General features: G+C 57.5%; 1 protein-coding gene across 1 annotated transcript; it reads left to right on the forward strand.

The window, feature by feature from the left end:
- Positions 1-496: 496 nt before the first annotated feature.
- LOC139255850 (E3 ubiquitin-protein ligase RNF31-like) lies at positions 497-23,281 on the forward strand (the record flags this gene model as incomplete). Its single annotated transcript, XM_070874025.1, has 5 exons — positions 497-848; positions 6,303-6,449; positions 8,067-8,222; positions 15,864-15,932; positions 23,212-23,281. Coding segments are annotated over exons 1-5 (628 nt in total), but the record flags the coding sequence as incomplete, so codon positions are not given.
- Positions 23,282-24,899: the final 1,618 nt, after the last annotated feature.

The following is a 24,899-nucleotide window of genomic DNA, read 5'->3' on the forward strand; positions in this document are numbered from 1 at the left end:
AATGTTTCCCCTCGTGGGGGAATCTAGAACTAGGGGGCATAGTCTCAGAATAAGGGGCCGCCCATTTAAAACTGAGATGAGGAGGAATTTCTTCTCTCAGAGGGTTGTAAATCTGTGGAATTCTCTGCCCCAGAGAGCTGTGGGGGCTGGGTCATTGAATATATTTAAGGTGGAGATAGACAGATTTTTGAGCGATAAGGGAGTGAAGGGTTATGGGGAGCGGGCGGGGAAGTGGAGCTGAGTCCATGATCGGATCAGCCGTGATCGTATTGAATGGCGGAGCAGGCTCGAGGGGCCGAATGGCCGACTCCTGCTCCTGTTTCTGATGTTCTGAGTCCGTGCTGTGTCTGTATGTCAGGGGTCGGGTGAGAATGGGATCGGCCCATGAACCTTTAATGGTGGCCCCCTGTCTAATTCGCTCTGTTTTTTTTCCTTTGCAGGGAGGCTCCTGTTGGGGACTCGGGTCGGACGTTAGCCGAGGCCTGGCTCGGCGGGGGCGGGGGCGGGGGGGGGGTGGTGTGCGATTAATTGAGGGCCCGGTCCGTGGATCAGGGGGCGACTGCACCCGTGTGTGTGTGTGGGCCTGCGGGACTTGCTTGCCCCCCCGGACCCGAGGATACCAGGAGAGAGGGCGGAAGGGGGGGGCTGCCCTCCCCGGGACCATGAGCGAGGACGAGGGCCACCGTGTGCTTGACCTGCGGGAGCGGGCGATCCAGGCCCTGACTGCCGCCTCGGCCCAGCCCCCGACCGGCCTGCTGCAGGACATCATCGCCATGGCTCAACCGCTGGAGGACAAGTACCACCAGGTGGATGTGACCCGCGTCCTGCGGGAGAACGTGACAGTCAAGGTGAGGGGCGGGCGGGGGGGCGGGGGAAACACGGCGGAACGTTCTGGAGTCGCGCGCTCTGGGCGCGGAACGTTCCGGAGTCGCGCTTTCACCGCCAACGCGCGCCGCCCCGCCCCGCCCCCGTCCCGCCATGGTGCCCGACGACGGCTAGCGGTGTTCCGTTGCTGAGCGAGGGAGAAAGGGATCGATCGAGCGATGGCAGGCCCGTCGGGCCGAACCTCGCTGCTGGGAAAATTACTGGGAAAACCTTCTGCCGGACGGGATAAATCTTCATTTTGGATTAATCGGGGGCGGGGGGGCAGACAGACGCAGAATACCGTGGACGCTGGAACCGGGAATATAAAAAAAAAACCAAATCTCAGCGGGCCAGGCAGCGCCCCTGTGGCGAGGGATCAGCGTTAACCTTTGGGGTCAGCAGCCCTCGGTCGGAACAGGAGCGTGTTGGGGAAAGCACAGACCCTGAAGGAGGGGCACTGACCGGGAGAAGGGGCTGAATTCAAACGGTCGTGACCGAGGTTGGAAAGACAGTGGTCGGGATAGGGTGTGAATGGTGGGATCATGCCCGGCGGCCATGACAGACAAGGAGAGAAAAAAACAAACAGGCTCTGAGGGGGGGGGGGGGAGAAGGGAGCTAATGGTGGGCTCCGAATTGTTGAACTCGATGTTGAGTGCCGGAGGCTGTCGAGTGTCTAATCGAAAGATGAGGTGCTGTTGCGTTGAGCTACGTTGGAACAGTGTCGGAGACCGAGAGGGAGTGGAGTGAGGAATTAAAGTGACGAACTCCCGCCATTACCATTTGAATTTGGCCCATTCTCCCTGTTCGAAACATCGAAAATAGGTGCAGGAGTCGGCCATTCGGCCCTTCTAGCCTGCACCGCCATTCAATGAGTTCATGGCTGAACATGCAACTTCAGTACCCCCTTCCTGCTTTCACGCCATACCCCTTGATCCCCCGAGTAGTAAGGACTTCATCTAACTCCTTTTTGAATATATTTAGTGGATTGGCCTCAACAACTTTCTGTGGTAGAGAATTCCACAGGTTCACCACTCTCTGGGTGAAGAAATTCCTCCTCATCTCGGTCCTAAATGGCTTGCCCCTTATCCTCAGACTGTGACCTCTGGTTCTGGACTTCCCCAACATTGGGAACATTCTTCCTGCATCTAACCTGTCTAAACCCGTCAGAATTTTAAACGTTTCTATGAGGTCCCCTCTCATTCTTCTGAACTCCAGTGAATACAGGCCCAGTTGATCCAGTCTTTAGTGATAGGTCAGTCCCGCCATCCCAGGAATCTGTCTGGTGAACCTTCGCTGCACTCCCTCAATAGCAAGAATGTCCTTCCTCAAGTTAGGAGACCAAAACTGTACACAATACTCCAGGTGTGGCCTCACCAATGCCCTGTACAACTGTAGCAACACCTCCCTGCCCCTGTACTCAAATCCCCTTGCTATGAAGGCCAACATGCCATTTGCTTTCTTAACCGCCTGCTGTACCTGCATGCCAACCTTCAATGACTGATGTACCATGACACCCAGGTCTCTTTGCACCTCCCCTTTTCCGAATGTCACCATTCAGATAATAGTCTGTCTCTCTGTTTTTACCACCAAAGTGGATAACCTCACATCTATCCACATTATACTTCATCTGCCATGCATTTGCCCACTCACCTAACCTATCCAAGTCGCTCTGCAGCCTCATAGCATCCTCCTCGCAGCTCACACTGCCACCCAACTTAGTGTCATCCGCAAATTTGGAGATACTACATTTAATCCCCTCGTCTAAATCATTAATGTACAGTGTAAACAGCTGAGGCCCCAGCACAGAACCTTGTGGTACCCCACTAGTCACTGCCTGCCATTCTGAAAAGTACCCATTTACTCCTACTCTTTGCTTCCTGTCTGACAACCAGTTCTCAATCCACGTCAGCACACTAACCCCAATCCCATGTGCTTTAACTTTGCACATTAATCTCTTGTGTGGGACCTTGTCGAAAGCCTTCTGAAAGTCCAAATATACCACATCAACTGGTTCTCCCTTGTCCACTCTACTGGAAACATCCTCAAAAAATTCCAGAAGATTTGTCAAGCATGATTTCCCTTTCACAAATCCATGCTGACTTGGACCTATATTGTCTCTCTAATCTCTCCTGTCTTTCCCCCCCCCCCCCCCCCCCCTATCACAGACCTTCCCTGTTGTCCTGCCCTCCCCTCCCCCTTTCAGTGCTCCCTCAGGATCTGTTCTTTTCCCAACGGAGGGCCGCTGACCCAGAACGTTAACGCTGCTTCCCCTCCACAGATGCTGCCTGATCAGCGGAAATCCACAGTTCCCTGAAGGTAGCAGGCCAGGTGGATAAGGTGGTTACGAAGGCAGACGGAATACTTGCCTTTATTGGCCGAGGCACAGAATACAAGAGCAGGGGGGTTATGCTTGAACTGTATAAAACACTGGTTAGGCCACAGCTGGAGTACTGCGTGCACAGTTCTGGTCACCACATTACAGGAAGGATGTGATTGCACTGGAGAGGGTACAGAGGAGATTTACCAGGATGTTGCCTGGACTGGAGAATTTTAGCGATGAGGAAAGATTGGATAGGCTGGGGTTGTTTTCTTTGGAACAGAGGAGGCTGAGGGGAGACCTGATTGAGGTGTATAAAATGATGAGGGGCCTGGATAAAGTGGATAGGACGGACCTGTTTCCCTTAGCAGGGGGGTCAACAACCAGGGGGCATAGATTGAAAGTAATTTGGGGGGAGGTTTAGAGGAGATTTGAGGGGAAATGTCTTCACCCAGAGGGCGGTGGGGGTCTGGGGTGGAACTCACGGCCTGAAAGGGGGGGTAGAGGCAGAAACCCTCACCACATTTAAAAAGTACCTGGATGTGCCCCTGAAGTGCCGTAACCCACAGGGCTACGGACCCAGAGCGGGAAAGTGGGATTAGGCCGGATAGCTCTTGGTCGGCCAGTGTGGACACGATGGGCCGAATGGCCTCCCTCCGTATGGTAAATTTCTGTGATTCTATGCTCTCAGTGGAACTGCACTCACCTGGTTCCGTCCCTCCTATCTCCCATCTACATGTTGGCCCTTGGTGTCATTATCCGAAAACACAGCCTCAGTTTCCACATGTACGCTGAGACACCCAGCGCTACCTCACCCTCCCTTCTCTCCACCCCTCCTCGGTCTCTCAATTGTCAGGCTGCCTGTCCCACATCCAGTTCTGGGCGAGCAGAAATTTCTTCCAATTCAATATTGGGAAGACCGAAGCCATTGTTTTCAGTCCCCGCCACAAACTCCGTTCCCCAGCCTCCGACTCCATCCCTCTCCCCAACTCCCGTCTGAGGCTGAACCAGACTGTTCGCAACCTTGGCATCATATTTGACCCTGAAATGAGCTTCGGACCACATAATCCGCAGCATCACTAAGACCGCCTATTTCCACCTCCGTAACACCGCCCGTCTCCGCCTCCTGCCTCAGCTCATCCGCTGCTGAAACCCTCATCCGTGCCTTTGTTACCGCTAGACTTGACTATCCCAACGCACTCCTGGCTGGCCTCCCACATTGTACCCCACGTAAACTCGAGGTGATCCAAAACTCGGCTGCCCCGTGTCCTAACTCGCACCAAGTCCCGCTTACCCATCACCCCCTGTGCTCACTGCCCCCGTGTCCTAACTCGCACCGAGTCCCACTCACCCATCACCCCCTGTGCTCGCTGCCCCGTGTCCTAACTCACACCAAGTCCCACTCACCCATCACCCCCTGTGCTCGCTGCCCCGTGTCCTAACTCACACCAAGTCCCACTCACCCATCACCCCCTGTGCTCACTGCCCCGTGTCCTAACTCGCACCAAGTCCCGCTCACCCATCACTCCCTGTGCTCGCTGCCTCGTGTCCTAACTCACACCCAGTCCCGCTCACCCATCACCCCCTGTGCTCACTGCCCCGTGTCCTAACTCACACCCAGTCCCACTCACCCATCACCCGCTGTGCTCACTGCCCCGTGTCCTAACTCGCACCAAGTCCCGCTCACCCATCACCCCCTGTGCTCACTGCTCCGTGTCCTAACTCACACCAAGTCCCGCTCACCCATCACCCCCTGTGCTCACTGCTCCGTGTCCTAACTCGCACCGAGTCCCGCTCACCCATCACCCCCTGTGCTCACTGCTCCGTGTCCTAACTCACACCCAGTCCCGCTCACCCATCACCCCCTGTGCTCACTGCTCCGTGTCCTAACTCACACCAAGTCCCGCTCACCCATCACCCCCTGTGCTCACTGCTCCGTGTCCTAACTCACACCCAGTCCCGCTCACCCATCACCCCCTGTGCTCGCTGACCTACATTGGCTCCCGGTTAAGCAATGCCTCGATTTCAAAATTCTCATCCTTGTTTACAAATCCCTCCATGGCCCTCGCCCCCTCCCTATCTCTGTAATCTCCTCCAGCCCCACAACCCCCCGAGATGTCTGCACTCCTCTAATTCTGCCCTTCTGAGCATCCCTGATTATAATCGCTCCACCATCGGTGGCCGTGCCTTCTGTTGCCTGGGCCCCAAGCTCTGGAACTCCCGCCCTAAACCTCTCCGTCTCTCTACCTCTCTCTCCTCCTTCAAGACGCTCCTTAAAACCGACTTCTTTGACCAAGATTTTGGTCATCGGTGCTAATATCTCCTTATGTGACTCGGGTGTCAAATTTTGACCAATTGAAACTCCTTGGGATGTGTTTACTGTATTAAAGATGCTGTTTAAATGCAAGTTGTTAGTTGATGGGACAGTGTAGAGGGAATTTTACTCTGTATCTAACCCCGTGCTGTACCTGCCCTGGGAGTGTTTGATGGGACAGTGTAGAGGGAATTTTACTCTGTATCTAACCCCGTGCTGTACCTGCCCTGGGAGTGTTTGATGGGACAGTGCAGAGGGAGCTTTACTCTGTATTTAAAATAGAAAAGCAGAGTATTTTTAAATGGTGAGAGATTGAGAAATGTTGGTGTTCAGAGGGACCTGGGTGTCCTTGTACACCAATCACTGAAAGTTAACATGCAGGTACAGCAAGTGATTAAGAAAGCAAATGGTATGTTGGCCTTTATTACAGGAGGATTTGAGTCTAAGAGTAAAGACGTCTTACTGCGATTATATCGGGCCCTGGTGAGACCACACCTGGAGTATTGTGTACAGTTTGGGTCTCCTTACCTAAGGAAGGATATACTTGCCATAGAGGGAGTGCAGCGAAGGTTCACCAGACTGATTCCTGGGATGGGGGGATTGTCCTATGAGGAGAGATTGAGCAGACTTGGCCGATATTCTCTGGAGTTTAGAAGAATGAGGTGATCTCATTGAAACATACAACATTCTTACAGGGTTTGACAGGGTAGATGCAGGGAGGGTGTTTCCCCCGGGCTGGGGAGTCTAGAACCAGGGCCTACTCCTGCTCCTAATTCTTATGTTCTTATGTTTCTGTTCTGAGTGCAGCCGAGTCAGGGGCTGGAGGCTGTCAGTAGGGCCTTCAACATCCTGGACAAGTACGGGCGGAACCTACTCTCGCCAACAAAGCCCAAGTTCTGGAGGGCAGTGAAGTTTAACAACCCTGTCTTCAAAACCACCGTGGATGGAATCCAGGTAAAGTACTGAGAGACACCAGTCAGTGTACAGATATCTCCCTGAGGGAGAGGGACTGAGAGACACCAGTCAGTGTACAGATATCTCCCTGAGGGAGAGGGACTGAGAGACACCAGTCAGTGTACAGATATCTCCCTGAGGGAGAGGGACTGAGAGACACCAGTCAGTGTACAGATATCTCCCTGAGGGAGAGGGACTGAGAGACACCAATCAGTGTACAGATATCTCCCTGAGGGAGAGGGACTGAGAGACACCAGTCAGTGTACAGATATCTCCCTGAGGGTGAGGGACTGAGAGACACCAGTCAGTGTACAGATATCTCCCTGAGGGAGAGGGACTGAGAGACACCAGTCAGTGTACAGATATCTCCCTGAGGGTGAGGGACTGAGAGACACCAGTCAGTGTACAGATATCTCCCTGAGGGAGAGGGACTGAGAGATACCAGTCAGTGTACAGATATCTTCCTGAGGGAGAGGGACTGAGAGACACCAGTCAATGTACAGATATCGCCCTGAGGGAGAGGGGACTGAGAGACACCAGTCAGTGTACAGATATCTCCCTGAGGGAGAGGGACTGAGAGACACCAGTCAGTGTACAGATATCTCTCTGAGGGAGAGGGGACTGAGAGACACCAGTCAGTGTACAGATATCTCCCTGAGGGAGAGGGACTGAGAGACACCAGTCAGTGTACAGATATCTCCCTGAGGGAGAGGGACTGAGAGATACCAGTCAGTGTACAGATATCTCCCTGAGGGAGAGGGACTGAGAGATACCAGTCAGTGTACAGATATCTCCCTGAGGGAGAGGGACTGAGAGACACCAGTCAGTGTACAGATATCTCCCTGAGGGAGAGGGGACTGAGAGGCACCAGTCAGTGTACAGATATCTCCCTGAGGGAGAGGGACTGAGAGACACCAGTCAGGGTACAGATATCTCCCTGAGGGAGAGGGGACTGAGAGACACCAGTCAGTGTACAGATATCTCCCTGAGGGAGAGGGGACTGAGAGACACCAGTCAGTGTACAGATATCTCCCTGAGGGAGAGGGGACTGAGAGACACCAGTCAGTGTACAGATATCTCCCTGAGGGAGAGGGGACTGAGAGACACCAGTCAGTGTACAGATATCTCCCTGAGGGAGAGGGACTGAGAGACACCAGTCAGTACACAGATATCTCCCTGAGGGAGAGAGGGACTGAGAGACAGCAGTCAGTACACAGATATCTCCCTGAGGGAGAGGGACTGAGAGACACCAGTCAGTGTACAGATATCTCCCTGAGGGAGAGGGGACTGAGAGACACCAGTCAGTGTACAGATATCTCCCTGAGGGAGAGGGACTGAGAGACACCAGTCAGTACACAGATATCTCCCTGAGGGAGAGGGGACTGAGAGACACCAGTCAGTGTACAGATATCTCCCTGAGGGAGAGGGACTGAGAGACACCAGTCAGTGTACAGATATCTCCCTGAGGGAGAGGGACTGAGAGACACCAGTCAGTGTACAGATATCTCCCTGAGGGAGAGGGGACTGAGAGACACCAGTCAGTGTACAGATATCTCCCTGAGGGAGAGAGGCCCAGAAAGTCGGCCAGGTTTTACCTCTGCGTTGCGTGGTTTCCAGGGCAGCCGGGACATCTTGCGGCAGTACGGATATACCGTGGAGCAGAGCGACGGGATGTGTTTCCCGGAGGACGTGCCGGAGCCTGACCGGAGGAAAGTGGCCGCTGTGACCATCGAGGTGGCCATGCTTCAGCTCGAACTGGAGCTGCTTCACAAGGTGAGGCTCGAGTGGCTGGCATTCTGATGCATAATGGTGGGGTGGGTTACCAGGGCCCAGGAATGACACTCGGGTTAGTGACTGTCAAGTGCTGGCGACTGGCCACGTTGCTTCACTCAGAAGTGGAGGGGCGACAACATCGCATGCGCCTCGAGGTGTAACTCGGCAAAGCCTGCCCAGAGGGCCTCACATCTCTACTCTTCGGTGTGGAGAAAAGCCAACGTTTGAAGGCCAGTGAGTTGCTCCTGAGTTGAGGCCTGATTGGGTAGGCCTCAAACGCTGAACCTGCCTCCTTTGCAGTTGGTATTTGCTGGAAACCCTTGCAAAATTATCAGCAGTTGGACCACACGCACCTATCAGCTCCTCCATCACCTTTTTCCTTCCAAGGCCGTCCCTCGGAGTCGAGGATGACTTGCTTCCACACTGATATGAGTTCTCAGGTGACAGACCAATGCGGGACCGACAGTGTCTCTGTCACGGTGAAGGGCAGACGTGGGTTGAAGGGACGGGTGGCTGGGAAGCTTGGGTTTGTCGTGTGCTCTTTCCGCTGCCTGCGCTTGGTTTCCGCTTGCTCCTGACGAAGAGATGCGAGGTGCTCAGCGCCTTCCTGGATTCTTCTCCTCCACTTAGGGCGGACTGGTCTTTGGCCAGGGATTCCCAGGAGTCGGTGGGGATGTAGCATTTTTATCAGGGAGGCTTTGAGGGTGGTCCCTTGCAACGTTTCCTCTTCCCACCTGGAGCTCACTTGCCGAGTGGGAGTTCCGAGTAGAGCGCTTGCTTTGGGAGTCTCGTGTCAGACATGCGGACACTGTGGCCCCGCCCAGCCGAGCTGGTCGAGTGTGTGTGGTCAGTGCGTTGATGTTGGCCTGGTCGAGGACGCTAACGTTGGTGCGTCTGTCCTCCCAGGGGATTTGCAGGATCTTGTGGAGACATCGTTGGTGGTATTTCTCCAGTGATTTGAGGTGTCTGCTGTACATGGTCCATGTCTCTGAGCCACACAGTGTATCCCACTCTCAGATAGCAGCTCGTCCATCACCCACAGACAGTGTGTCCCACTCTCAGATACCTGCTCCATCACCCACACACAGTGTGTCCCACTCTCAGATACCTGCTCCATCACCCACACACAGTGTGTCCCACTCTCAGATACCTGCTCCATCACCCACACACAGTGTGTCCCACTCTCAGATACCTGCTCCTCCATCACCCACACACAGTGTGTCCCACTCTCAGATACCTGCTCCATTACCCACACAGTGTGTCCCACTCTCAGATACCTGCTCCTCCATCACCCACACACAGTGTGTCCCACTCTCAGATACCTGCTCCTCCATCACCCACACACAGTGTGTCCCACTCTCAGATACCTGCTCCCCCATCACCCACACACAGTGTGTCCCACTCTCAGATACCTGCTCCTCCATCACCCACACAGTGTGTCCCACTCTCAGATACTTGCTCCATTACCCACACAGTGTGTCCCACTCTCAGATACCTGCTCCATCACACACACACAGTGTGTCCCACTCTCAGATACCTGCTCCTCCATCACCCACACACAGTGTGTCCCACTCTCAGATACCTGCTCCCCCATCACCCACGCACAGTGTGTCCCACTCTCAGATACCTGCTCCTCCATCACCCACACACAGTGTGTCCCACTCTCAGATACCTGCTCCTCCATCACCCACACACAGTGTGTCCCACTCTCAGATACCTGCTCCTCCATCACCCACACAGTGTGTCCCACTCTCAGATACCTGCTCCTCCATCACCCCCACACAGTGTGTCCCACTCTCAGATACCTGCTCCTCCATCACCCACACACAGTGTGTCCCACTCTCAGATACCTGCTCCCCCATCACCCACGCACAGTGTGTCCCACTCTCAGATACCTGCTCCTCCATCACCCACACACAGTGTGTCCCACTCTCAGATACCTGCTCCTCCATCACCCACACACACTGTGTCCCACTCTCAGATACCTGCTCCTCCATCACCCACACACAGTGTGTCCCACTCTCAGATACCTGCTCCTCCATCACCCACACAGTGTGTCCCACTCTCAGATACCTGCTCCTCCATCACCCACACACAGTATGTCCCACTCTCAGATACCTGCTCCTCCATCACCCACACAGTGTGTCCCACTCTCAGATACCTGCTCCTCCATCACCCACACACAGTATGTCCCACTCTCAGATACCTGCTCCTCCATCACCCACACAGTGTGTCCCACTCTCAGATACCTGCTCCTCCATCACCCACACAGTGTGTCCCACTCTCAGATACCTGCTCCTCCATCACCCACACAGTGTGTCCCACTCTCAGATACCTGCTCCTCCATCACCCACACAGTGTGTCCCACTCTCAGATACCTGCTCCTCCATCACCCACACACAGTGTGTCCCACTCTCAGATACCTGCTCCCCCATCACCCACACACACTGTGTCCCACTCTCAGATACCTGCTCCTCCATCACACACACACAGTGTGTCCCACTCTCAGATACCTGCTCCTCCATCACCCACACAGTGTGTCCCACTCTCAGATACCTGCTCCTCCATCACCCACACACAGTGTGTCCCACTCTCTGATACCTGCTCCTCCATCACCCACACACAGTGTGCCCCACTCTCAGATACCTGCTCCTCCATCACCCACACACAGTGTGTCCCACTCTCTGATACCTGCTCCTCCATCACCCACACAGTGTGTCCCACTCTCAGATACCAGCTCCTCCATCACCCACACAGTGTGTCCCACTCTCAGATACCTGCTCCTCCATCACCCACACACAGTGTGTCCCACTCTCAGATACCTGCTCCTCCATCACCCACACACAGTGTGTCCCACTCTCAGATACCTGCTCCTCCATCACCCACAAACAGTGTATCCCACTCTCAGATACCTGCTCCATCACCCACACACAGTGTGTCCCACTCTCAGATACCTGCTCCATTACCCACACAGTGTGTCCCACTCTCAGATACCTGCTCCATTACCCACACACAGTGTGTCCCACTCTCAGATACCTGCTCCTCCATCACCCACACAGTGTGTCCCACTCTCAGATACCTGCTCCTCCATCACCCACACACAGTGTGTCCCACTCTCAGATACCTGCTCCTCCATCACCCACACACAGTGTGTCCCACTCTCAGATACCTGCTCCTCCATCACCCACACAGTGTGTCCCACTCTCAGATACCTGCTGCTCCATCACCCACACAGTGTGTCCCACTCTCAGATACCTGCTCCCCCATCACCCACACAGTGTGTCCCACTCTCAGATACCTGCTCCTCCATCACCCACACACAGTGTGTCCCACTCTCAGATACCTGCTCCTCCATCACCCACACACAGTGTGTCCCACTCTCAGATACCTGCTCCATCACCCACACACAGTGTGTCCCACTCTCAGATACCTGCTCCTCCATCACCCACACACAGTGTGTCCCACTCTCAGATACCTGCTCCATTACCCACACAGTGTGTCCCACTCTCAGATACCTCCTCCATCACCCACACACAGTGTGTCCCACTCTCAGATACCTGCTCCTCCATCACCCACACACAGTGTGTCCCACTCTCAGATACCTGCTCCCCCATCACCCACGCACAGTGTGTCCCACTCTCAGATACCTGCTCCTCCATCACCCACACACAGTGTGTCCCACTCTCAGATACCTGCTCCTCCATCACCCACACACAGTGTGTCCCACTCTCAGATACCTGCTCCTCCATCACCCACACTGTGTGTCCCACTCTCAGATACCTGCTCCTCCATCACCCACACACAGTATGTCCCACTCTCAGATACCTGCTCCTCCATCGCCCACACACAGTGTGTCCCACTCTCAGATACCTGCTCCTCCATCACCCACACAGTGTGTCCCACTCTCAGATACCTGCTCCTCCATCACCCACACAGTGTGTCCCACTCTCAGATACCTGCTCCTCCATCACCCACACAGTGTGTCCCACTCTCAGATACCTGCTCCTCCATCACCCACACATAGTGTGTCCCACTCTCAGATACCTGCTCCCCCATCACCCACACACACTGTGTCCCACTCTCAGATACCTGCTCCTCCATCACCCACACACAGTGTATCCCACTCTCAGATACCTGCTTCATCACCCACACACAGTGTGTCCCACTCTCAGATACCTGCTCCATTACCCACACAGTGTGTCCCACTCTCAGATACCTGCTCCATTACCCACACACAGTGTGTCCCACTCTCAGATAGCTGCTCCTCCATCACCCACACAGTGTGTCCCACTCTCAGATACCTGCTTCTCCATCACCCACACAGTGTGTCCCACTCTCAGATACCTGCTACTCCATCACCCACACAGTGTGTCCCACTCTCAGATACCTGCTCCTCCATTACCCACACACAGTGTGTCCCACTCTCAGATACCTGCTCCTCCATCACCCACACACAGTGTGTCCCACTCTCAGATACCTGCTCCTCCATCACCCACACAGTGTGTCCCACTCTCAGATACCTGCTCCTCCATCACCCACACAGTGTGTCCCACTCTCAGATACCTGCTCCTCCATCACCCACACAGTGTGTCCCACTCTCAGATACCTGCTCCTCCATCACCCACACACAGTGTGTCCCACTCTCAGATACCTGCTCCTCCATTACCCACACACAGTGTGTCCCACTCTCAGATACCTGCTCCATCACCCACACACAGTGTGTCCCACTCTCAGATACCTGCTCTTCCATCACCCACACACAGTGTGTCCCACTCTCAGATACCTGCTCCTCCATCACCCACACACAGTGTGTCCCACTCTCAGATACCTGCTCCTCCATCACCCACACACAGTGTGTCCCACTCTCAAATACCTGCTGCTCCATCACCCACACAAGTGCGTCCCACTCTCAGATATCTGCTCCCCCATCACCCACACACAGTGTGTCCCACTCTCAGATACCTTCTCCTCCATCACCCACACACAGTGTGTCCCACTCTCAGCTACCTGCTCCTCCATCACCCACACAGTGTGTCCCATTCTCAGATACCTGCTCCTCCATCACCCACACAGTGTGTCCCACTCTCAGATACCTGCTCCCCCATCACCCACACACACTGTGTCCCACTCTCAGATACCTGCTCCTCCATCACCCACACACAGTGTATCCCACTCTCAGATACCTGCTTCATCACCCACACACAGTGTGTCCCACTCTCAGATACCTGCTCCATTACCCACACAGTGTGTCCCACTCTCAGATACCTGCTCCATTACCCACACACAGTGTGTCCCACTCTCAGATACCTGCTCCTCCATCACCCACACAGTGTGTCCCACTCTCAGATACCTGCTTCTCCATCACCCACACAGTGTGTCCCACTCTCAGATACCTGCTCCTCCATCACCCACACACAGTGTCCCACTCTCAGATACCTGCTCCTCCATCACCCACACAGTGTGTCCCACTCTCAGATACCTGCTCCCCCATCACCCACACACAGTGTGTCCCACTCTCAGATACCTGCTCCCCCATCACCCACACAGTGTGTCCCACTCTCAGATACCTGCTCCTCCATCACCCACACACAGTGTGTCCCACTCTCAGATACCTGCTCCTCCATCACCCACACACAGTGTGTCCCACTCTCAGATACCTGCTCCTCCATCACCCACACACAGTGTGTCCCACTCTCAGATACCTGCTCCTCCATCACCCACACAGTGTGTCCCACTCTCAGATACCTTCTCCTCCATCACCCACACACAGTGTGTCCCACTCTCAGCTACCTGCTCCTCCATCACCCACACAGTGTGTCCCATTCTCAGATACCTGCTCCTCCATCACCCACACAGTGTGTACAACTCTCAGATACCTGCTCCTCCATCACCCACACACACTGTGTCCCACTCTCAGATACCTGCTCCTCCATCACCCACACACAGTGTGTCCCACTCTCAGATACCTGCTCCTCCATCACCCACACAGTGTGTCCCACTCTCAGATACATGCTCCCCCATCACCCACACAGTGTGTCCCACTCTCAGATACCTGCTCCTCCATCACCCACACAGTGTGTCCCACTCTCAGATACCTGCTCCCCCATCACCCACACAGTGTGTCCCACTCTCAGATACCTGCTCCTCCATCACCCACACACAGTGTGTCCCACTCTCAGATACCTGCTCCTCCATCACCCACACACAGTGTGTCCCACTCTCAGATACCTGCTCCATTACCCACACAGTGTGTCCCACTCTCAGATACCTGCTCCATTACCCACACAGTGTGTCCCACTCTCAGATACCTGCTCCTCCATCACCCACACAGTGTGTCCCACTCTCAGATACCTGCTCCATTACCCACACAGTGTGTCCCACTCTCAGATACCTGCTCCATTACCCACACAGTGTGTCCCACTCTCAGATACCTGCTCCATTACCCACACAGTGTGTCCCACTCTCAGATACCTGCTCCATTACCCACACAGTGTGTCCCACTCTCAGATACCTGCTCCATTACCCACACACAGTGTGTCCCACTCTCAGATACCTGCTCCTCCATCACCCACACAGTGTGTCCCACTCTCAGATACCTGCTCCATTACCCACACAGTGTGTCCCACTCTCAGATACCTGCTCCATTACCCACACAGTGTGTCCCACTCTCAGATACCTGCTCCATTACCCACACACAGTGTGTCCCACTCTCAGATACCTGCTCCTCCATCACCCGCACAGTGTGTCCCACTCTCAGATACCTGCTCCATTACCCACACACAGTGTGTCCCACTCTCAGATACCTGCTCCTCCATCACCCACACACAGGAAATGTTGGTGTTCAGAGGGACCTGGGTGTCCTTGTACACCAATCACTGAAAGTTAACATGCAGGTACAGCAAGTGATTAAGAAAGCAAATGATATGTTGGCCTTTATTACAGGAGGACTTGAGTCTCAGAGTAAAGACGTCTTACTGCGATTATATTGTGAGACCACACCTGGAGTATTGTGTACAGTTTGGGTCTCCTTACCTCAGGAAGGATATACTTGTCATAGAGGGAGTGCAACGAAGGTTCACCAGACTGATTCCTGGGATGGGGGGATTGTCCTATGAGGATTGTCCTATGAGTAGGTGCCTTTGCCATCGGAAATGCCCGTCAACAAGGTCGATATTCTCTAGAGTTTAGAAGAATGAGAGGTGATCTCATTGAAACAGACAAAATTCTAACAGGGCTTGACAGGGTAGATGCAGGGAGGGTGTTTCCCCCGGGCTGGGGGGTCTAGAACCAGGGGTCACAGTCTCAGGATAAGGGGTCGGCCATTTAGGACTGAGATGAGGAGAAACTTCTTCACTCAGAGGGGGGTGAATCTTTGGAATTCTCTGCCCCAGAGGGCTGTGAAGGCTCAGTCTTTGAGTATAGTCAAGGCCGAGATCGCTAGATTTTTGGATAGTGAGGGAATCGAGGGATATGGGGACAGTGCAGGAAAGTGGGGTTGAGGTCGAAGGTCAGCCGTGATCTCGTTGAATGGTGGAGCGGGCTCGAGGGGCCGAATGGCCGACTCCTGCTCCTGGATCTTGTGGTGTTGTGACCCGCCTGTTTTGATTTCTCCTTGACACCACTTTCCTTGTTTGTCTGCAGGATGTGCATCCTCACCCGGAGCTCTTCAGCCCATTCCTTCCCGGTGGGGGAGTGTCATCCCAGCCACAGGTACGTCGTCCAAAGCCGCAGGGAGAGTCGGAGAGAGCCTGTGTCGACACAACACCTTCCACCTCCTCGGGAGATCACACAGTGCCTGGCCGCCTGCACATCACTTTGGATATCGTCGTGCAGGGGAACCGCGGCCGCCATTTTGTGGCACAGTGAGATCCCACAAACCGCGCGCGATGACCTGGTTAAACTGCTCTTGTCGTTCTGCTGGCGGAGAGATAAATATTGGCCCCAGGACACCGGGGAAGAACTCCCCGTGCTCTTCTTCAAAATGGTGTTCCGTGGGATCTTTTATCTCCGGCTGAAAAGGCAGTACTGCCCCTCCGACAGTGCGGCGCTCCCTCAGTACTGCCCCTCCGACAGTGCGGCGCTCCCTCAGTACTGCCCCTCCGACAGTGCGGCACTCCCTCAGTACTGCCCCTCCAACAGTGCGGCACTCCCTCAGTACCGCCCCTCCGACAGTGCGGCACTCCCTCAGTACCGCCCCTCCGACAGTGCGGCACTCCCTCAGTACTGCCCCTCCGACAGTGCGGCACTCCCTCAGTACTGCCCCTCCGACAGTGCGGCACTCCCTCAGTACCGCCCCTCCGACAGTGCGGCGCTCCCTCAGTACTGCCCCTCCGACAGTGCGGCACTCCCTCAGTACCGCCCCTCCGACAGTGCGGCACTCCCTCAGTACCGCCCCTTCGACAGTGCGGCACTCCCTCAGTACCGCCCCTCCGACAGTGCGGCGCTCCCTCAGTACTGCCCCTCCGGCAGTGCGGCGCTCCCTCAGTACCGCCCCTCCGACAGTGCGGCACTCCCTCAGTACCGCCCCTTCGACAGTGCGGCACTCCCTCAGTACCGCCCCTCCGACGGTGCGGCGCTCCCTCAGTACCGTCCCTCCGACAGTGCGGCACTCACTCAGTACTGCCCCTCCGACAGTGCGGCGCTCCCTCAGTACTGCCCCTCCGACAGTGCGGCGCTCCCTCAGTACTGCCCCTCCGACAGTGCGGCGCTCCCTCAGTACCGTCCCTCCGACAGTGCGGCGCTCCCTCAGTACTGCCCCTCCGACAGTGCAACGCTCCCTCAGTACAGCCCCTCCGACAGTGCGGCGCTCCCTCAGTACTGCCCCTCCGACAGTGCGGCGCTCCCTCAGTACTGCCCCTCCGACAGTGCGGCGCTCCCTCAGTACTGCCCCTCCGACAGTGCGGCGCTCCCTCAGTACTGCCCCTCCGACAGTGCGGCGCTCCCTCAGTACTGCCCCTCCGACAGTGCGGCGCTCCCTCAGTACTGCCCCTCCGACAGTGCGGCGCTCCCTCAGTACTGCCCCTCCGACAGTGCGGCGCTCCCTCAGTACTGGCGCTGGGTGTGTCAGCCCTGGTTTGTGGGGCTCGAGTCTCTGGAGTGAGGGACTCGATCTCATGACCTTCTGACTTGGAAGGGAGCTTAAGAGTGACCGAGTCAAGGCCCAGAAGGAAGCCATTTAGCCCGTCGCCCTAGCTCTCTCTCTGAAAGAGCCCCAATACCGTGCCCTTTCCCCATCGGCACTGTGTCCTCTCTCTGGAAGAGGCCCTGTGCCCCCTCTCTGGAAGAGCCCCAATACCGTGCCCTTTCCCCATCGGCCTGTGTCCTCTCTCTGGAAGAGGCCCTGTGCCCCCTCTCTGGAAGAGCCCCGATCCCTTGCCCTTTCCCCATCGCCCTGTGTCCTCTCTCTGGAAGAGGCCCTGTGCCCCCTCTCTGGAAGAGCCCCAATACCGTGCCCTTTTCCCATCGCCCTGTGTCCTCTCTCTGGAAGAGGCCCTGTGCCCCCTCTTTGGAAGAGCCCCGATCCCTTGCCCTTTACCCATCGCCGCTGAGTCCTCTCTCTGGAAGAGGCCCTGTGCCCCCTCTCTGGTAGAGGCCCTGTGCCCCCTCTCTGGAAGAGCCCCAATCCCGTGCCCTTTTCCCATCGCCCTGTGTCCTCTCTCTCGAAGAGGCCCTGTGCCCTTTCCCAAGACTTTTCAGACCTCTCCTTCCCTTTCAAGATCTCGTCTGAAAACTAGGCCCAAAAGCCTAGTTGGCTGAACCGCTGCTGTGCTCGGGTGAACGTCTCCATTTGCTGTTGTTCTCTGCGCCGCTGTTCACATCATTACATCGAGTTTACAGCACAGAAACAGGTCATTCAGCCCAACTGGTCTGTGCACCAGCCTCCTCCCAGCCCTTCCTCATCTCACCCCAGCAACAATCCTCCTATTCCTGTCTGCCTCGTGCACTTATCTCGCCTCCCCTCAAGTGTATCAATGGCTGATTGCCTCAACCACTCCCTGTGGCAGCCAGTTCCACATTCTCACCACTCCCTGGGTAAAGGCATTCCTTCTGAATTCCCCATTGGATTTATTCGTGACTGTCCTGTATTTACGGCCGCTGAGAACGTAAAAAATAGGAGCAGGAGTCGGCCATTCGGCCCCTCGAGCCTGCTCCACCATTCAATAAGATCATGGCTGATCCGATCATGGACTCAGCTCCACTTCCCCGCCCGCTCCCCATAACCCTTCACTCCCTTATCGCTCAAAAATCTGACTATCTCCACCTTAAATATATTCAATGACCCAGCCTCCACAGCTCTCTGAGGCAGAGAATTCCACAGATTTACAACCGTCTGAGAGAAGAAATTCCTCCTCAGCTCAGCTTTAAATGGGCGGCCCCTTATTCTGAGACTATGCCCCCTAGTTTTAGTTTCCCCTATGAGTGGAAACATCCTCTCTGCATCCACCCTGTCGAGCCCCCTCATTATCTTATATGTTTCAATAAGATCACCTCTCATTCTTCTGAACTCCAATGAGTAGAGGCCCAACCTCTTCAACCTTTCCTCATAAGTCAACCCCCTCATCCCCGGAATCAACCGAGTGAACCTTCTCTGAACTGCCTCCAATGCAAGTATATCCTTTCGTAAATACGGAGACCAAAACTGCACGCAGTACTCCAGGTGTGGCCTCACCAATACCCTGTGCAGTTGCAGCAGGACTTCCCTGCTTTTATACTCCATCCCCCCTGGCAATAAAGGGGGACTCGCCCACCAGTGGAAACATCTTCTCCACGTCTACCCTATCAAACCCTGGCATCATTTTAAAGCCTCGATCGGGTCACCCTTTAGTCCTGTTTTCTCGAGAATTGAGCCACGGCCAGTTCATCCTCTCCTGATGGTGATCACTCTCAGTTCTGGTCTCACCCTTGTGAATCTGTTTTGCACCTTCTCCAGTGCCCCTGTATCCTTTGGATAATCTGGAGACCAGAACCACGCAAAGTACCGCCAAATGTGCTCTAACCAAGCATCAATACAACTTTAACATGACTTCTCTGCTTTTCAACTGCATCCCTCCAGCAACGATCCCCCCGTGCTTCATTGCTGTTTTTCACGGCCTTGTTAATCTGCCTCGCTACTTTTGGTAATTTGTGTCTAAGACCGAGGATCCATTGGCTTTTTGTAACCTGCTTTTTATTCTAAATTGTAATTTTTTTATTGCAAGCCCTCATCCGTGCCTTTGTTACCTCCAGACTCAACTATCCCAACGCACTCCTGGCTGGACTCCCACGTTCTCCCCGACGTAAACTGGAGGTGATCCAAAACTCGGCTGCCCCCATGTCCTAACTCGCACCCAGTCCCGCTCACCCATCACCCCCTGTGTTCGCTGACCCCGTGTCCTAACTCACACCGGGTCCCACTCACCCATCACCCCCTGTGCTCACTGTCCCATGTCCTAACTCGCACCCAGTCCCGCTCACCCATCACCCCCTGTGCTCACTGTCCCATGTCCTAACTCACACCAAGTCCCGCTCACCCATCACCCCCTGTGCTCGCTGCCCCGTGTCCTAACTCGCACCCAGTCCCGCTCACCCATCACCCCCTGTGTTCGCTGACCCCGTGTCCTAACTCACACCGGGTCCCACTCACCCATCACCCCCTGTGCTCACTGTCCCATGTCCTAACTCGCACCCAGTCCCGCTCACCCATCACCCCCTGTGCTCACTGTCCCATGTCCTAACTCACACCAAGTCCCGCTCACCCATCACCCCCTGTGCTCACTGCCCCGTGTCCTAACTCACACCCAGTCCCGCTCACCCATCACCCCCTATGCTCACTGCCCCGTGTCCTAACTCGCACCCAGTCCCGCTCACCCATCACCCCCTGTGCTCACTGCCCCGTGTCCTAACTCGCACCCAGTCCCGCTCACCCATCACCCCCTGTGCTCACTGCCCCGTGTCCTAACTCACACCAAGTCCCGCTCACCCATCACTCCCTGTGCTCACTGCCCCGTGTCCTAACTCGCACCAAGTCCCGCTCACCCATCACCCCCTGTGCTCACTGTCCCATGTCCTAACTCACACCTAGTCCCGCTCACCCATCACCCCCTGTGCTCACTGCCCCGTGTCCTAACTCACACCAAGTCCCACTCACCCATCACCCCCTGTGCTCACTGTCCTGTGTCCTAACTCGCACCAAGTCCCGCTCACACATCACCCCCTGTGCTCGCTGCCCCGTGTCCTAACTCGCACCAAGTCCCACTCACCCATCACCCCCTGTGCTCACTGCCCCGTGTCCTAACTCGCACCAAGTCCCGCTCACCCATCACCCCCTGTGCTCACTGCCCCGTGTCCTAACTCGCACCGAATCCCACTCACCCATCACCCCCTGTGCTCACTGCCCCGTGTCCTAACTCACACCCAGTCCCGCTCACCCATCACCCCCTGTGCTCACTGCCCCGTGTCCTAACCCGCACTGAATCCCACTCACCCATCACCCCCTGTGCTCACTGCCCCATGTCCTAACTTGCACCGAATCCCACTCACCCATCACCCCCTGTGCTCACTGCCCCATGTCCTAACTTGCACCGAATCCCACTCACCCATCACCCCCTGTGCTCACTGCCCCGTGTCCTAACCCGCACTGAATCCCACTCACCCATCACCCCCTGTGCTCACTGCCCCATGTCCTAACTTGCACCGAATCCCACTCACCCATCACCCCCTGTGCTCACTGCCCCGTGTCCTAACTCGCACCGAATCCCACTCACCCATCACCCCCTGTGCTCACTGCCCTGTGTCCCAACTCGCACCGAGTCCCGCTCACTGCCCCATGTCCTAACTTGCACCAAGTCCCGCTCACCCATCACCCCCTGTGCTCGCTGCCCCGTGTCCTAACTCGCACCAAGTCCCGCTCACCCATCACCCCCTGTGCTCGCTGCCCCCGTGTCCTAACTCACACCGAGTCCCACTCACCCATCACCCCTTGTGCTCACTGCCCCATGTCCTAACTTGCACCAAGTCCCGCTCACCCATCACCCCCTGTGCTCACTGCCCCATGTCCTAACTCACACCGAGTCCCGCTCACCCATCACCCCCTGTGCTCACTGCCCCATGTCCTAACTTGCACCAAGTCCCGCTCACCCATCACCCCCTGTGCTCGCTGCCCCGTGTCCTAACTCGCACCGAGTCCCGCTCACCCATCACCCCCTGTGCTCACTGCCCAAGGTCCTAACTCGCACCCAGTCCCACTCACCCATCACCCCCTGTGCTCGCTGCCCCGTGTCCTAACTCACACCGAGTCCCACTCACCCATCACCCCCTGTGCTCACTGCCCCGTGTCCTAACTCACACCGAGTCCCGCTCACCCGTCACCCCCTGTGCTCGCTGCCTCCGTGTCCTAACTCGCACCGAGTCCCACTCACCCATCACCCCCTGTGCTCGCTGCCCCGTGTCCTAACTCGCACCGAGTCCCGCTCACCCATCACCCCCTGTGCTCGCTGCTCCCATGTCCTAACTCTCACTGAGTCCCGCTCACCAATCACCCCCTGTGCTCGCTGCCCCGTGTCCTAACTCGCACCAAGTCCTAATCACCCATCACCCCCTGTGCTCGCTGCCCCGTGTCCTAACTCGCACCGGGTCCCGCTCACCCATCACCCCCTGTGCTCTCTGCCCCGTGTCCTAACTTGCACCGAGTCCCGCTCACCCATCACCCCCTGTGCTCACTGCCCCGTGTCCTAACTCGCACCCAGTCCCACTCACCCATCACCCCCTGTGCTCGCTGCCTCGTGTCTTAACTCGCACCCAGTCCCACTCACCCATCACCCCCTGTGCTCACTGCCCCGTGTCCTAACTCACATCAAGTCCTGCTCACCCATCACCCCCTGTGCTCACTGCCCCGTGTCTTAACTCGCACCCAGTCCCACTCACCCATCACCCCCTGTGCTCGCTGCCCCGTGTCTTAACTCGCACCCAGTCCCACTCACCCATCACCCCCTGTGCTCACTGCCCCGTGTCCTAACTCGCACCCAGTCCCGCTCACCCATCACCCCCTGTGCTCACTGCCCCGTGTCCTAACTCGCACCGGGTCCCGCTCACCCATCACCCCCTGTGCTCACTGCCCCGTGTCCTAACTCGCACCGGGTCCCGCTCACCCATCACCCCCTGTGCTCACTGCACCGTGTCCTAACTCGCACTGGGTCCCGCTCACCCATCACCCTCTGTGCTCACTGCCCCATGTCCTAACTCGCACCAAGTCCCGCTCACCCATCACCCCCTGTGCTCACTGCCCCATGTCCTAACTCGCACCCAGCCCCGCTCACCCATCACCCCCTGTGCTCACTGCCCCGTGGCCTTACTAGCACCGAGTCCCGCTCACCCATCACTCACTGCCCCCGTGGCCTAACTCGCACCCAGTCCCACTCACCCATCAGCCCCTGTGCTCACTGCCCCCATGTCCTAACTCGCACCCAGTCCCACTCACCCATCACCCTCTGTGCTCACTGGCCTACATTGGCTCCCGGTTAAGCAACGCCTCGATTTCAAAATTCTCATCCTTGTTTGCAAATCCCTCCATGGCCCTCGCCCCTCCCTATCTCTGTAATCTCCTCCAGCCCCACAACCCTTCCCCCCCCCCCACCCCCCGAGATGTCTGCGCTCCTCTAATTCTGCCCCCCTGAGCATCCCTGATTATAATCGCTCCACCATCGGTGGCCGTGTCTTCTGTTGCCTGGGCCCCAAGCTCTGGAACTCCCTCCCTAAACCTCTCCACCACTCGACCTCTCTCTCCTCCTTCAAGACGCTCCTTAAAACCTACCTCTGTGACCCAGCTTTTGGTCACCTGTCCCAATTTCTCCTTGTGGGTCTCGGGGTCAAACTGTTTTGTCTCCTGTGATGCACCTTGGACGTTTCACTACGTTAAAGGCGCTATTTCAATACAGGTTGTTTGTAAAGACTGTAACCATTTTGCTCTGCCACCGTTGCAGACTGACGGATCTGTGTGTCTCTCTCTCCCCAGTCAGTGGAGCAGGCCCCATCACTCACAGACTCTGATTCACAGGAACCCTCGCAGGCTGCAGTCACAGCAGGTAAGAGGCAGAGACCCGTTTAATTCTCACACCCCCCCTCCCCCTCTCGTGTCCCCCTCTCGCCCCCCCCCACCTCCCTCTCGCCCCCCTCCCCCCTCTCGCCCCCCCTCCCCCCTCTCGCCCCCCCTCCCCCCTCTCGTCCCCCCTCTCGCCCCATCTCCCCCCTCTCGCCCCCCCTACCTCCCTCTCGCCCCCCCTACCTCCCTCTCGCCCCCCTACCTCCCTCTCGCCCCCCCTACCTCCCTCTCGCCCCCCCTACCTCCCTCTCGCCCCCCCTACCTCCCTCCCTCTCGCCCCCCCTACCTCCCTCTCGACCCCCTACCTCCCTCTCGCCCCCCCTACCTCCCTCTCGCCCCCCCTACCTCCCTCTCGCCCCCCCTACCTCCCTCTCGCCCCCCCTACCTCCTCTCGTGTCCCCTACCTCCCTCTCGCTCCCCCCTCTCGCGCCCCCCTACCTCCCTCTCGCCCCCCCACCTCCCTCTCGCTCCCCCTCTCGCGCCCCCCTACCTCCCTCTCGCCCCCCCTACCTCCCTCTCGCCCCCCTACCTCCCTCTCGCCCCCCCTACCTCCCTCTCGTGTCCCCCTCTCGCCCCCCCACCTCCCTCTCGCTCCCCCCCTCTCGCGCCCCCCACCTCCCTCTCCCCCCCCCCTCTCGCGCCCCCCTCCCCCCCTCTCGCGCCCCCCTCCCCCCCCTCTCGCGCCCCCCTCCCCCCCTCTCGCGCCCCCCTCCCCCCCCTCTCGCGCCCCCCTCCCCCCCTCTCGCGCCCCCCTCCCCCCCTCTCGCGCCCCCCTCCCCCCCCTCTCGCGCCCCCCTCCCCCCCCTCTCGCGCCCCCCTCCCCCCCCTCTCGCGCCCCCCTCCCCCCCCTCTCGCGCCCCCCCTCTCGCCCCCCCTACCTCCCTCTCGCCCCCCCCACCTCCTCTCGTGTCCCCCTCTCGCGCCCCCCTCCCTCCCTCTCGCGCCCCCCCACCTCCCTCTCGCGCCCCCCCACCTCCCTCTCGCGCCCCCCCTCCCTCCCTCTCGCGCCCCCCCACCTCCCTCTCGCGCCCCCCCACCCCGCTCTCGCGTCCCCCCTACCTCCCTCTCGCCCCCCTCCCCCTCTCGTGTCCTCCTCTCGCGCTCCCCCCTCCCCCTCTCGCCCCCCCACCTCCCTCTCGTGTCCCCCCCTCTCGCGCTCCCCCTCCCCCTCTCGCCCCCTCCCCCTCTCGCCCCCTCCCCCCTCTCGCCCCCCTCCCCCTCGTGTCCCCCCTCTCGCGCCCCCCTACCTCCCTCTCGCGCCCCCCTACCTCCCCCTCGCGCCCCCCTACCTCCCTCTCGCGCCCCCCCTACCTCCCTCTCGCGCCCCCCTACCTCCCTCTCGCGCCCCCCCTACCTCCCCCTCGCGCCCCCCCTACCTCCCTCTCGCGCCCCCCTACCTCCCTCTCGCGCCCCCCTACCTCCCCCTCGCGCCCCCCCTACCTCCCCCTCGCGCCCCCCCTACCTCCCCCTCGCGCCCCCCCCTACCTCCCTCTCGCGCCCCCCCTACCTCCCCCTCGCGCCCCCCCTACCTCCCTCTCGCGCCCCCCTACCTCCCTCTCGCGCCCCCCCTACCTCCCCCTCGCGCCCCCTACCTCCCTCTC

Source organism: Pristiophorus japonicus, unplaced genomic scaffold (assembly GCF_044704955.1).
Source record: "Pristiophorus japonicus isolate sPriJap1 unplaced genomic scaffold, sPriJap1.hap1 HAP1_SCAFFOLD_643, whole genome shotgun sequence".
NCBI classification, from domain to species: Eukaryota; Metazoa; Chordata; class Chondrichthyes; family Pristiophoridae; genus Pristiophorus; species Pristiophorus japonicus.